The sequence below is a fragment of the Camelus dromedarius genome, chromosome 11 (genome assembly GCF_036321535.1).
Source record: "Camelus dromedarius isolate mCamDro1 chromosome 11, mCamDro1.pat, whole genome shotgun sequence".
Classification (NCBI taxonomy): Eukaryota; Metazoa; Chordata; class Mammalia; order Artiodactyla; family Camelidae; genus Camelus; species Camelus dromedarius.
The window spans coordinates 8,758,251-8,772,549 of NC_087446.1; the positions used below are offsets into that span (position 1 = coordinate 8,758,251).

Consider the following 14,299-nt stretch of genomic DNA (forward strand, 5'->3'; position numbering starts at 1 on the left):
GGGTAACAGAGAGTGTCCACCTTGAAGGGGTTTGGGATATTTAAGTGATTTCATGCTGGTAGAAACTCCTCATGGCTCCTGACACATAGATGGTCCTTCCTCCCTGCCCCCAGCTCCCCTGCAGCTCCCACCTGGGTGGTGGGGCCTGACCTTCCTGCCATCTCACCTGTTCCTTGCAGCTGCAGACCAGCCCTTCCCCCCAGCCCTGTTTAATTCCAACAGACGTTTATCAGGGCTGGGACTGGGGATCTATATCTATATATATATGTATTTATATTTATATTTATTTATTTATTGAAGTATAGTCAGTTTACAATGTGTCAATTTCTGGTATACAACACAATGCTTCGTCATACATGAACATACATATATTCATTTTCATATTCTTTTTTACCATAAGTTACTTTAAGTTATCGAATATAGTTCCCTGTGCTACACAGCATGAACTTGTTTACCTGTTCTATATGTATCAGTTAGTATCTGCAAATCTCTATAACTACCAACTTATTCCCTAGCCTCCTTCCCCCGCCACTGTAACCACAAGTTTGTTCTCTATGTCTGAGAGTGTTTCTGTTTTGCAAGTAAGTTCGTTTGTCTCGTTTTTTTTAGATTCCACATATAAGTCATATCATATGGTATTTTTCTTTCCTTCTAGCTTATTTCACTTAGAATGACAATCTCCAGATCTATCCATGTTGCTGCAAATGGCATTATTTTATAATTTTTTATGGACGAGTAGTATTCCATTGTATAAATATACCACAACTTCTTTTTACAGACTGGGGATCTGGATTTGACCAAAACCCAATGGCTGCCCTTAGGGAGTACACCATCCAGAGTTGGCTAGACAGACCCAGGTGTCTGCTGAGGTGGCACCTGGCCAGTGAGGCCTTCCCTGCCCCTCTGCTGCACTTACCTTCCTTTATCTTTCTCTCTTGCACTTTCCACCTCCTGAAATACTGTGTTTATTCCTGTACTGACTTCACCGCTCCCTCCCCATGGCCCCGGTAGCAAGCGAGCTCCACTCCAAGGGGCTTGGTCTCCCCATACTCACGTGGCTGCCGCGGTAAAGATGCTCAGGGACACAGTGTGCCAAGTGCCAGGCTGTAAGGGGTCCCTCTTCTCTCCCATTGCTGTCCCCACTGCAGCCACGACCACCTGCTCTGCCTGGACGGAGGGGGCGTGAAAGGCCTGGTGATCATCCAGCTCCTCATCGCCATCGAGAAGGCCTCGGGCATTGCCACCAAGGACCTCTTTGACTGGGTGGCAGGGACCAGCACGGGGGGCATCCTGGCCCTGGCCATTCTGCACAGTGAGGGCAGCCCCTGGGCCTGGGGGCCAGGATCGATGGGCCTGAGACCTGCCCTTGAATTGGGCTGAGTTTATTTTCAGGGCATTGCAGAGAGGGTCATAGGGGAGGGGAGGGCCCGTAAGCCCTTTGTGGGGCAGCCGAGGGTGTTGGAGTCCAAGGGCAGAAGGAGCAGGGCTAGGGGGCAGGGGGTGGCTAGTGATGGGCTGGAGGCTAGTTCAGCCTCTCACGTGGGCAGAAGCTCCCCTTTCCACAGCCTCCGCACGCACACCCCGGGCCTGGGTGAGGCGCCTTTGACCCCCATCTGTTCTGGGAGGCTCACAGGACAGGGCTGTTCCTTCTATTCTGTGACCAACAGGGTGGATCTAGATTTACAAGCTTTTACACTTTCAGGGCCCTCCTTCAAGGAAAATAATACAAAATTACGAATACCAAATTAAATATCAAACCTGGGGGCTGCTGAAGGGGGTCCCTGCCTGTGTGGGAAGTTGCACAGGAGGGTCCCAGGCGCCCCAGCTTGGTCCATGCCTTGTAAATCCGTCCCTCTGGTTCCCGCAGCCGGCCTGTGCGCAGCCGTCTGCGGGGGCGGCCCTTGTGTCTCTCCCCACCTCCGACCCCCTTGTTCCTAGGCAAGTCCATGGCCTACATGCGTGGTGTGTACTTTCGCATGAAGGATGAGGTGTTCCGGGGCTCGCGGCCCTACGAGTCGGGGCCCCTGGAGGAGTTCCTGAAGCGGGAGTTTGGAGAGCACACCAAGATGACGGATGTCAAGAAACCCAAGTAAGCCTCCTCAGTGGGAGCATCATGGCTTGGTCCCAGCTGTGCACCCCTTCACTGTTCCTGGGGCAGAGGGCCCCCTGCCCTGGTCTGATTAAAGCTGCGGGGAGGGGGAGCACAGGTGCAGAAGATCCTCAACCTGTGTCTGATATTTTTCCACCCAAACAGCACATCCCTGGGTCAGAGTGGGTCAGTTCTCATCCACCGCACACAGGCTTGCTGAGCACGGCTCTGCCCCGACCCCCGGCACTGTGTGTGTGTGTGTGTGTGTGTGTGTGTGTGTGTGTGTATGTGCACACGTGCGCGCGCACGGGTGTGCACATGCCTGTGAGTCTTGGGGTGATGCAGCATCAGGCGGAAAGGCTTCCAGTCTGGCTGGGAGATAAGTGACCTGAAAAAAATGGCAGCCACGCAAGGCACCATGTGCTTAAGAGGTTCCAGGAGAGCCTTCAGCACCACCCTGTCTTTGTAGTATTTATTTCCCATCCTGGAATTACTTTATTGTCTGTCTAATGCCTAGCCCGCCTCCCAGACTCTGAGCTCCCTGAAGCAGGAACATGACTGCTTTGTTTTCCGTGTAGCCCCAGCATCTAGCATGGTGCCTGCCCCAGAGCAGGCCCCTGAAAAGCGCCCAGCAACTGCCTGATTATCTGTGGGAACAAGAGGGAGAAAGGACTGTGGACACGGTGGTCAGGAGGAAGTGAAGTGTGAGCGAGCCCTAGCGGGGTTAAGAGGATTTCTTTTGATAATAACCCTTTTTTTTCATTTAAGAGTAATACATAGTCTTTTAAGAAAAATTGGAAGATATGAAAAGTAAAAAGAGGAAAATATCATCCATGATTTATTAACCAAAAGATAATGTTAAAAATTTTTTTTTGTTTATTTAGACATTTTTTCCTTTTAACTGTGAAATAGAACATATATTTAGAAAAGTACATAAAACAGTTCAATGAATAACTCTAAAGCAAACACCCACATATGACCATCAGCAAAGTCCAAAAGCCCCTTTAGTGTGTGCTCAGCCCCCATCACAGCTCCTGCTCCCTGTCCCCCACAGGGTATCTTCTCTCCTGACTGGTGTGAACCAGGCGTCCTGGATTTTCTGTGTAGTTTCACCACTGAATGCATCCCTGAGCATGGTTTCGATCCTGCCCATCTCTGGGCTTGGACAGAATCATTTTGCGTGCTGTCTTTCTTCCCATCAATGCCATCAATTTGTCAGCGTGGTCCCTGCTGTTGGATGAAACTGGGTTTCATTCATTCTTGTTGCTCAAATGACTACATCCCACAGTTTATTGCTCCAAATACCTTTGATGGACACTTGGGTTGTTTCCAGTTTGGCCCCCTTGGTCTGCAGCAAACATTTTGGGACTTGTTTTCTGACCATGTCAGGAGTAGACCTAGGAGTAGAGCTGCGGAGTCTTGGAGGATACATGGCCTCAACTCTTAGATTCGGCTTAACTGTTTTCCAAAGTGGTGGTTTCTGTTTTCACTCCCATTAACCATCTTTGAGAGTTCCTGGTGCTCTGCGTTCTTGCTAACATCGTTTATTATCAAATATTTTTATCTTTCTAAATCTGGGGTGGGGGGTATAAGATACTGTCTCTGTTGGTTGGAATTTTTATTTTCCTCATTACTCATGAGGTTGAACACTTTTTCATAAGTTTAAAGGCCATTTGGATTTCCTCTTTTGTAAAGTTCCTGTTCAAGTGTTTTACCCATTTTTGGCAAAATTGTGCTGTGTGATTTTGGGGTTTTGCAGCATCTCAATGACCTTTTTTATATTTTGAAAACTAGTCCCTTGATGGATACATGAATTTGAATTCTCTTCTCCCACTCTAGGCTTGTCTTTTCACTCTCCTGGTGGTGTTTTGATAATGAACAGATGTTCTTAATGCAGTAGAATTTATAAGTGTTTTCCTTTTTTATGGTTTGTGCTTTTTATGTCCATTCAAGAACCCTTCCTTAACCTGAGACAGGAAGCTACTTTCCTGTGTCAGGTCAGGGCGCTCTCTAGATCTGCCTCTCCTGTTTAGGTCTTTTATCAACCTGGAATTGATTATTGTATTAGGAGAGATCCAATTTCCTGTTTTCCACATGAATAACCAGTTTCCCCAGCCTCACCTGCGAAAAGTCAGTCTTTCTGTCCGCATCGCAGGTCTCACTTCCTCAGCCGTGGGTCAAGGGTCCTTCCTGGGCCTGGTTTTGGTTGCAGAGCCCTAATTCTACAGCGTTTATAACAAGTTCATAGCAGGGCTTCCCGCCTTGCCCTCCTTCAAGGCTATTCTTGGAGGCCCTTTAGAGAAGTGGTTAAGAGCATGTACCCTGAAGTTTCCTTTTCTCGACAATGGGAATAATACACTACCTGCTTCCTGGGGTTTTCTTGAGGAGTAATAATTGTTCTATTTATAGAGCACTTAAAAAGCACCTAGCACGTAGAGATGCCGTGAGATATGGCTTACTTGTTGCTATTTGTACTTCCATAGAAATTGTAGAATCAGACTGTCAAATTCTGCAGAAAAGCAAATCCCGTTGGGATTTTGATTGAGATTACGCTGAATCTGTAAGGTTATTTAGAGGAGACTTGACATCTTAAAATGCCAAGTCTTCCAATTAGAGAACTAAAACATTCCATTTGTCTAAAGTTTCCCAGTGCGGTGTTATAATTTTATCTACAGTGATCTTACACAGCTGTGATTTTTAGTTAGGTGCTGTGTACGTTTTTGTGCTACTGTAAATTACACATTTTAAAACATTTTATTTTCTAATTGTAGCTGGTATTTAGAAATACCATTTATTTTTAAAATGTTAGTTTGGGGAAAATACACATAACATTTACTATCTTAATCATTTTTTTCACCTTAACCATTTTTAAGTGTACAATTCAGTAGTGTTAAGTATATTCACAATGTTCTGCAACTAATCTCCTGACCTCTTTCATCTTGCACAACTGAAACCCTGTACCCGTTAAACAGCAGCTCCCCATTCCTCCCCTCCCCCAGCCCCTGAAAGTCCTCATTGTACTTTCTGTCTCCATGAGTTTAACTCCTCGAAGTACCTCATGCAAGTGGATTCATGCAGTATTTGTCAGTTTGTGACTGGCTTATTTCACTCAGCATAATGTGCCCAAGTTTCATCCATATTGTAGCATGTGACAGAATTTCTGTCCTTTTTAAGACGGAATAATATTCCATTGCCCATAATGTGCCCTTGTTTATCCATTCATCTGTTGATGGACATTTGGTTCATTTCCACCTATTAGCTATTGTGAATAGTACTTCTGTGCACACAGGTGTACACAGAACTGTTTGAATCCCTGCTTTCAATTCCCGGTACCTTGTACACAGAGGATTCTGACAGGCTCAACTGGCTAATATTTTGTTTAGGATTTTTGTATCCATGTTCGTGAGTGAGATTGACCTGTTTATTCCCATTTTTAGGTTGCAGGGTTTTGGTTTAGGGGAAGTGTTTCTTCTTTTTCTATTTCCCAGAAGAGTTAGTATAATAGTGATTCTACTTCTTCCTTGAATATTTGGTAGAACTTGCCAGTGAGGTCATTTAGGCCTGGAGTTTGCTTGGTGGGGAGATTTTTAATGATGGAATTCATTTCTTTAAGGGTTATAAGACTGTCCAGGGCTTCTAAACATCTTTTTGAGTTTAGTTTTGGTTAAGTTATGTTTTTCTAGTAATATGTGCATTTTATATAAATCTTCAAATTTATTGGCATCAAGTTGGTAAAAAATTCTCTTACTATCTTTAATGTCCACAGTATCTGTTGTGCTGGCTCTCTTGTCATTCCTGATTATTTACACCCCCTCTTTTCATTTTATCAGTATTGCTACCACAGGTTTTTTGATTGGATTGGTCTTTTAAAAACCCAACTTTGGGCTGGCTATTTATTGGCTCTTCATTGTATGTACACTTTTGGTTTCATTAATTTCTGCTCTTATATATTTATTCCTTCTTGTACTTTCTTTGGGTTTATTTAGTTGTTGAACTTCTTGAAATAAATGTTTTGCTCATTGATTTTTTTTTTGGCCTTTCTTTTGTTCTACTATATAATATATGTGTATATCTTATATATGTGTGTATATGTGTGTAAATGTATGTAAATCTAAACAGCTTCCTCAAGTACTGCTTTAATTACATCTCATTATCACGTTTATGCCTGTTCATTTCAAAATATTTTCTAATTTTTATTATAATTTTTAAACCATAAGGTATTAAAAATGGCATTTCACAATTTCTAAACTTAGGGATTTTCTAGTTGTCTTTTCGTTATTAATTGCTTTGTGGCCAGGGGATATGCTCTGTTTGATTTTGGTGCTTTAAAATTTGTAGAGACTTGGTTTGCAGCCTTCTATATTCAGTGTTTGTAGATACCCCATGTGTAATTTAAAAGAGGATGGATTCTTCATTTGTTGAGTGCCGCTATCTGCACATGTTAATTAAATCATGTTGGCTAGGAACGCTGTTACAAATTTCCAATTCTTATGTATCTGTACTAATTTTTTGTCCACTTCTGCCAGTTACTGAAAGATCTGCATTGAACTCTTCCACTGTGGGGATTTGCCTTTTCACTCTTTACTTCTGTCAGTTTTTACATTAATATTTTGACACTATGCTATTCAGTGCATATCAGTGGAGGTTTTTATGAATCTTTCTGGCAACTAGAACCTTTTATTATCATGAAGCAGCCCTCTTTATCTCTAAAGAATCCTTTTTACTTTAATGTCTATTTTGTCCGATGTTAGTATAGTTATACTAACGTTCTTTGGCTGTATTTGCATGGTATGTCTGTGGTCATGCTTTAATTTAACTTTCTTTAATCCTTATGTTTTAAATGTCTCTCTTGTGAATTACCTAGAGTTGGATTTGTTCTTTATCTAATCTATGCATTGAGTCCATTTATAGGTTTTTAATGCATAATAATATACTTTTAAAAATTAACTAATTTGTTAAGTCTAGTTTAGCAGATTGGCTTGACTATCAGAACCTTCATATAATTAATCTCGTAGTTTATAGAGCTGATCCATTTATATGTACGGAATTGCTGGTATATTTGGGCTGATATATGCTATCCTATTTTGTTCTGTGTTTCTTTTTCTCTTTCTTGCCTTCTTTTGGATTTACTGAATAGTTTTAATCATTACATTCCACCCCCAACTCCAGTAGTTTCAAAATTATATGCTCATTTCTGGTTTCTTTTTAGTGTATATTATAGAAGTCTAAATTTAATTGATACTATTAGCCTCCCCTTAGATAATCAATGATTTTTAAATGCTTTAATTCCATATTCCTTCCTCCATCTTATTTATAGTTACTTTTTGTATTTTAAATCTATTTTGTTTTTTGAAACCTCACAAGACATTATTATTGTATTTTGAAGTTGATGTTTATTTATATTTATCAAGTGGCATGCTAGTAAACCAGATCTCTGGGCAGGGGAAAGCCCTGATTTATGGTGTTTGCCAGCTCCCATGGCATAAATACTCCCACCTTGGCCAATCTCAAGCTACCAACAGTTTAACAACCAGCTGATGAGATTTAACAATAGGTTCTCACAACCAGTATGAGCTGGCTCTAGCTGTATCATTGGGTACGTATGTGTGTATGTGTATGTGTGTGCATATGTGTATTTATATGGATATATGTGTATCGTTTCTTTGCTTTACATTCTTTCCTGCATTCCAGACTTCCATCTGTGACTGCCTTCCTTCTGCCTACAGTATATTCTTTTGACTTTTCCATAGAGATGATCTGCAGGTAGTGAATTCTCCACTAGCAGAATTGTCTGTAAATAGCTTGCTTTCACTCTCATCATTTGACACTAGTTTTATTTCATCCTCATCAATTGAACATTCTTTTATTTCTCTCTTATTCTTGTTGAGTATAGAATTCTAGGCTGATGATTTTCTTGTAGAACATGAAAAATATCATTATCTTTTAGCATCCATTGTTGCACTTGCAAAGTCAATTTCAGTTTAACTCTTGCTTCTTTGAAAGTAAGTGGTCTGTTCTCTCTGGATACTTTTATTTATGTGTTTGTTTGGTTTTGGCGCTCTGCAGTTACACTATGTTATCTCTAGATATGAATTCCTTCTCATTTATCCTGCATGGGATTTTTTTGGTCTTCTTGAATCTTTGGATTGGTGTCTTCAGTTCTGGAGGCCCGAGTCATTATCTGTTTACCCTTGCCTCTACCTAATTTTCTCTCTCCTCTCCTTATGAAACTCCAACTTAAAATGTTAGAGCTTTTCTATCTTTCATGTCTTTTAACTTCTCCTGTATATGCTTTCATTTTGTCTCTCTGAGGTGCATTCTGGATAATTTCTTCTTACCTATTTTCTAATTCACTAATTCTCTCTTTAGCTTTATCTGATTTTCCATTTAACCTATTCACTGAGTTTCTTATTTTATTCTTTAATTCCTAGAAGTACTCTGTTTTTCTTAAAATCTTCTAGGCCATTACTTGTAGTTTTCTATTCCCTAAATATATTATTTAGGGAATGATGATGATGATGATGATGATGATGATAATAATAATAATAATAATAATAATAATAATAATAATAATAAGCTTGTCTTTGATGTCATTAAACATTGTAAGCATACCTGTTTTATCATCTTCATTTGGGGATTCAAATAACTAATGTCTATGTAGGTATGTTTCGGGGTTTGTGTTGGTTTATGCTGATTCTCATCCATGATGTGCCTGTTGTATACCCCTCCACCCTTTTTGGAACTGTGTGGTGTTCCTTAGTGCTGAAAAATAATATGTGCAGATTCTGTGAGGCCTAGAATGAGGGTATCTTCTCCAGAGTGTCTTGTGTTATCTCTTCGAGGTACCCACATACACTACCAACCAGGGCCACTGTAACTAAATTCTTGGCATGAAGGTTTTGGAACTTCCCCCCAGATGATACAAATTTAGACCACAAATCTACAGAAGTGTTAGTTTGTGGTTATACATTTTCAGGGATTTTTTTTCCTCCCTCCTTTGTCCACTGCCAGGTAACTTTCTTTACAACCTCCAGGGATGGGAAAGGAGCAAGCTTATTTCTGGTGTACCATTATCTAAAGGGGTAGCCCTTTGGGGTTACAACCTCATGTGGGGAGGGCCTCCCATTAAATCCCTAACCTTTAGTGGGCCCTGGGCTTTGACTTCTGTTCCCCTGGCCCCCCGAGGCCATCAGCAGTGAAGTTCAGATCGACAGTTTGGTGTCTGCCTTCAGGTCAAAGCTGGGTCTGTGCTCCGTTTACGTCTCTGGGTTTGTGCTCATCCTCAGAGTTTACCCTGGTCTTTCCTTTCTATCATATAAGATCATCTATGCTTTTAAAATTAAAAAAAAAAACTTCCCCAGCATTTAATTTATTGTTCAGTGGAAGGGTTGTTCAAATAACCTTTCCACGATATTCTTAGAAGTGGAAAACTAATCTTTTATTTTTCCTCTGCAGAGTTTTTTGTTCCCTTTCCTTTATATTTTTCAGTGTAACAAACACATTTCTGTGTTAGTCTGAACTCCTTGCGAGCATAATTTGGAATGGCTGCAAAACATCCCGTTGTTAGTCTCCCGCTTCTATTGTTTTCTTTTAGATCACTCATTTTTCACTCTAATAAATTACACCGCATGAGTAGCCTTAAACCAAAAGCTTTCATTGTAACTAAGAGTAATCCTTTAGAATAGATTTCCCAAATTGGAATTCCCAGATCAAAGAGCCAGGACCTTTGTAAGAGTCTGAATACATATTAGTTTCCAGGGCTGTGCCAGTCTACCCTCCCCGCAGTATTTAAGGACACCTGTGTCTCTCGAGACAAGTAAGAGTCTTTTTTAATAGATCATAGACGCACATGGTAGAACATTGGCAAGGTATCAAAGGTGATATGCTGAAAAGTCTCCCCCCAACTCCGGTCCTGGAGCTGCAGCCACCAAGCAGTCCCCTGCCCTAGAGGCAACTCACTGTTGCCAGGTTCTGCACATGGGTCCTTTTGGAGTTATCCTCTGACCAAGCAAATAGGTACATAGGGTCATTTTGGTTTTGTTTTTAGATAAATGGTGGCATACTACACACACTGTCCTGAATCTTGCTTTTCCCACTTCACCGTAAGTCTTGGTGCTCACCACCCATCAGTACATGAAGTGCTTCCTACATTGTTCTGCTGTGACACGGACCCCACTGCGCAGGGGAGCTGCGGGGCATTGAACAACCCATGCCATTAATAGTGCGTGCCCATCTCCCACGTGTGTGGATGGCGTCCCAGAAGTAGGATCGCCAAGTTTAAGGATTAGTGCATCTGCAGTTTGGACGAAAATTGCCATAGGTGGATTGCCAAGAGTGGATGGGTCAGTGTCCTGGTCCTTGTTTCTCTCCAGGGTGATGCTGACAGGGACACTCTCTGACCGGCAGCCGGCTGAACTCCACCTCTTCCGGAATTACGAGGCTCCAGAGTGTGTACGGGAGCCTCGTTTCAACCAGAATGTTAACCTAAAGCCTCCAACTCATCCCTCAGGTTAAAACCATGTTTGATGCATCTGTGGGGAGCTGTTGGCCTGAGAGGCTGTGGGGTGGTGGGTGGTAGTCACAGGCTTGCTGCCAGGTCCCCCCAGGCCACCACCGTCCCGCCCTCTGCCCTGGCCTCCCAGTGTATCAGCTGAGGGCAGGCAGAGCCGGGCAGCCGTCAGGGCTCGGGCAGGCCAGAGGAGGCCCTCGGCTGCACCCTGCCTTCCTCCAGGACGGTGGGGCCAGACAGCATGGCCGTCGGTCCTGGTCCTGCCTCTGAAGAGTCCCCAGCCTCTCCCTCTTCCCGCAGCACCACATGCACACACACGTACACACACGCGCACATACCCTGAGGTCCGAAGTGTTCATCTCGTGTGCCACTGGGCCCCCTCCTCTCCCACCCCCAGAGCAGCTGGTGTGGCGGGCAGCCCGGAGCAGTGGGGCAGCCCCCACCTACTTCCGGCCCAACGGGCGCTTCCTGGATGGCGGGCTGCTGGCCAACAACCCCACACTGGACGCCATGACCGAGATCCATGAGTACAACCAGGACATGATCCGCAAGGTGAGAGCCACCTCAGGTCAGAGAGGGTGGACGTGACCGCCCACTGCAGCTGCGCTGTATCGGCAACCCTTTCTAAGGACTGACTCCTAGGAGAGCAAGTGGCTTTTATTCATGTGTTCATTTATTTGCACGCAACAGCAACTTTATCTCACACTTAAAAACCTGCTTGATTGGTAGTGCCTGCCTGAAGCAGTGTGCTAAGAGGGGTTCTGAGGCCCAGTCTGGACTGGGTGGTGAAGCGTTATGATTATTAAGTACCAACATCTGCTGTTTGCGGGGACCGCAGCCCGATACCAGTGTGTTCCCGTCGCAGACCTAGCCACACGGCCAGGCCTGGAGACACACGCTTGCCCTTTGGAAACTCACATTTAGGGAAGACGGTCCAAAGCAGGGACACACTTACCCAAGTGTTCTGGGTGATGTGACAGAGGGCCCAGAGCATCACCTCTGCTGAGAGACCTGAGGCTCAGAAGGGCTCACGGAGGAGGGGGTCCTGAGGCCTTTGGGGAGGAGGCAGTGCAGAGTCAGCGATTCAGAGGAAAAGCAGCGGCCCTCAGCCTTAGGAGCTTAGTACAGAGGTGGGCACATGTGGTAGGAGAGGCGGGGGTGCAGTACATGGCCTCTGGGTGGGGCCTGACTCTGCCCGTGCTTCCCTTCAGCCACTATGTGTGGCTACTGATAGTACCAGCCTGGGGACTGTCGTGAGGCATCCATGCACTCTTATCTGTGAAGTGTTTAGGGCATGCCTGACCTCGAGCGTGCGTGCTGTATGCTTGCTGGCTGTGGTTATCACTACGGTCATCACCAAGAACCTTGGGTCATGACGCAGTCCCAGGTGACGCAGCTGAGAGGCGAGCGCCCTCTAGGGGCCAGATGGGGCAGGGCAAGCTTCCTGGAGGAGGAAGGAATCAGTGAGAGACTGGGATGGGAAGGGGTCCTCAGACATCATCCGTCTAAGTGGATGAGGAGCCTGGGTAGGTGGGTTGCCAGGGTCACCCAGCAGATTGGCAGCAGAACTTGATCCGAAGCAGAGAAGGTGCAGCATGGGCTGTGCTCTTGCCACATGAGCCTGTCGCCCCTCCTCATGCTCCCCCAGGGCCCCAGCCATGGGCCTCTCTTACCCCTGGGTGCCCCCTACCCAGAGGGGAAGGTCTCCTCTGACCTGGTCCTGTCTCAACAGGGTCAGGGCAACAAGGTGAAGAAACTCTCCATTGTCGTCTCCTTGGGGACAGGGAGGTCCCCGCAGGTGCCTGTGACCTGTGTGGACGTCTTCCGTCCCAGCAACCCCTGGGAACTGGCCAAGACTGTTTTTGGGGCCAAGGAACTGGGCAAGATGGTGGTGGACTGTGTGAGTATGGGCCCCTCCCCAAGCCCACTTCCCTGAGGCCTCACCCCTAGGATGGTGTCCTCACCCCTAGGATGGTGTCCTCACCCTCGGCGTCAGGGGGATGGCAGGGCTCTGTTGGCCGTCCTTAGCCAGCTCAGGGGAGGGGTCCCCGGTTCAGTGTCTCATTGCTGGCAGGACCTTCAGTGACCACCAACAGTGGGGGGTTTAGTGGCTGTGGGGCCCTTCTTTCAAGCCCGGCCCATGTGGGAGCCCAGAAGGTCAGGTGGACAAGCTGCAGGGGACAGGGATGTGGAGGCCTGTCCACTCAGCCCCTCCACTCTCACTGACCCTGAATAGGCACTGCTGAGCCACCTGTCAAAGCCATGGGCTGTGCCCCTCTGATTGTATAGCTGGGACAGTCACTGAAGCACAGAAAGGGGGACTTGCCCAAAGTCACTCTGCCAACTGGGGGCTAAGCTACCCTGGAACCTGGGGGCCCCAGGCAGGGGCTGTGGGTGCAGCGTGGGCTGGACACTCACAGAGGCTGCTTCTCACCAGTGCACGGATCCGGATGGGCGGGCCGTGGACCGGGCCCGAGCCTGGTGCGAGATGGTCGGCATCCAGTACTTCAGGTGAGGGCTTGGCTGGCCCCGGCTCCTGGCCCCACACCTGGCCCGGCCATGACCTTCCCCACCCCAGGCCCTGGCCTGGACGTTCCCTTTCCCCCAAGGGGCTGCTCTGTGCCTCAAGCCCACCCCAGTCCTGGCTCTTGTCCCCCACCCAGACTACGTGTCCTGGAGTGACCCCTCTTCCTTGATCCGGACAGATTGAACCCCCAACTGGGGACGGACATCATGCTGGACGAGGTCAATGACACGGTGCTGGTCGACGCCCTCTGGGAGACTGAGGTCTACATCTACGAGCACCGGGAGCAGTTCCAGAAGCTCATCCAGCTGCTGCTCTCGCCGTGAGGCCGCCAGGCCCGCAGCCGCCCCTGCCCTCCCAACCCAGCCCCTGCGGGGGAGGCCGGGCGGGGCCCGACCACCACACCCCTGGGCCGAGCTGGGCCCAGGCAGTCCTAGGCCCAGGGCATGGCGGGCCTCCTGCCTGAGGCTGGTCCTGCAGGCCTCTCTTCCCTCCGGCCCCTCCTCTGGCCCTCCGTGTCATTCCAGGCCTAAAGAGCCTGGAGCCCCACTTGGGCCCGTTCCCCAACTGCCTCCCTGACTGACTCCCGGGGCCCTTGGCCCTGTTGGCTCAAACACTAAGGGCACCTGGACGTGCTACCAGCCCCAGCCTCCCAGGGGGTCCTGGGCTCTTCCGGGCCCCCAGGGGGGTGCAGCAACCCTTTCCACCCTCTGCCCTCTGCTGGAGGTGGGGCTAGAGAAATGGGCCGTCACCCACCCCATCAGGAGGGGAAACCCAGGCTCCAGGAGTGGGGTGGCCCATTCGACTTTGCCCCTCAACACGCACCCTGCCACCCACACCCCACCCTGCGAGCTCTCCTCAGCTCTCAAAGGTCGCTACTGTGACTTAAGTTATTCTTCCCGACAGGAAGTGGTTTATGAGCGGAGAGGGGCTCCATGGACTGCCCAGACTGTGAAATAAACGGTTCCATTCCGGTTTGCCTGTGTGGTGTGTGCTGTGGTGTGAGTGTCCCTGTCCCCCCACCCTGCCACCTCCCCTCAGCCTTGACCTTCAGCCTTGAATGTCATCTTCCTGTGCCCACTTGGACAGAAGCTGTTTTCCAGGCTCCCCAAGTTAGGGACACCTCTTGTCTTCCTTGGGTCTCTCCCAGTCAGGCCTCCAAGGGTATTCAGAGCCA

General features: G+C 47.0%; 1 protein-coding gene across 9 annotated transcripts in view; it reads left to right on the forward strand.

The window, feature by feature from the left end:
- Positions 1-14,099, forward strand: part of PLA2G6 (phospholipase A2 group VI) — a 71,641-nt gene extending 57,542 nt beyond the window's left edge. For all 9 annotated transcript variants that reach the window (XM_064491445.1, XM_064491444.1, XM_010983587.3 and 6 more), the window contains 7 exons: positions 1,149-1,312; positions 1,939-2,089; positions 10,462-10,598; positions 10,996-11,150; positions 12,331-12,498; positions 13,036-13,109; positions 13,304-14,099. In XM_064491445.1, coding sequence (XP_064347515.1) covers positions 1,149-1,312; positions 1,939-2,089; positions 10,462-10,598; positions 10,996-11,150; positions 12,331-12,498; positions 13,036-13,109; positions 13,304-13,448 — 994 coding nt within the window. In that variant the 3' untranslated portion in view covers positions 13,449-14,099. The remainder of the gene's footprint in view (positions 1-1,148; positions 1,313-1,938; positions 2,090-10,461; positions 10,599-10,995; positions 11,151-12,330; positions 12,499-13,035; positions 13,110-13,303) is intronic.
- Positions 14,100-14,299: the final 200 nt, after the last annotated feature.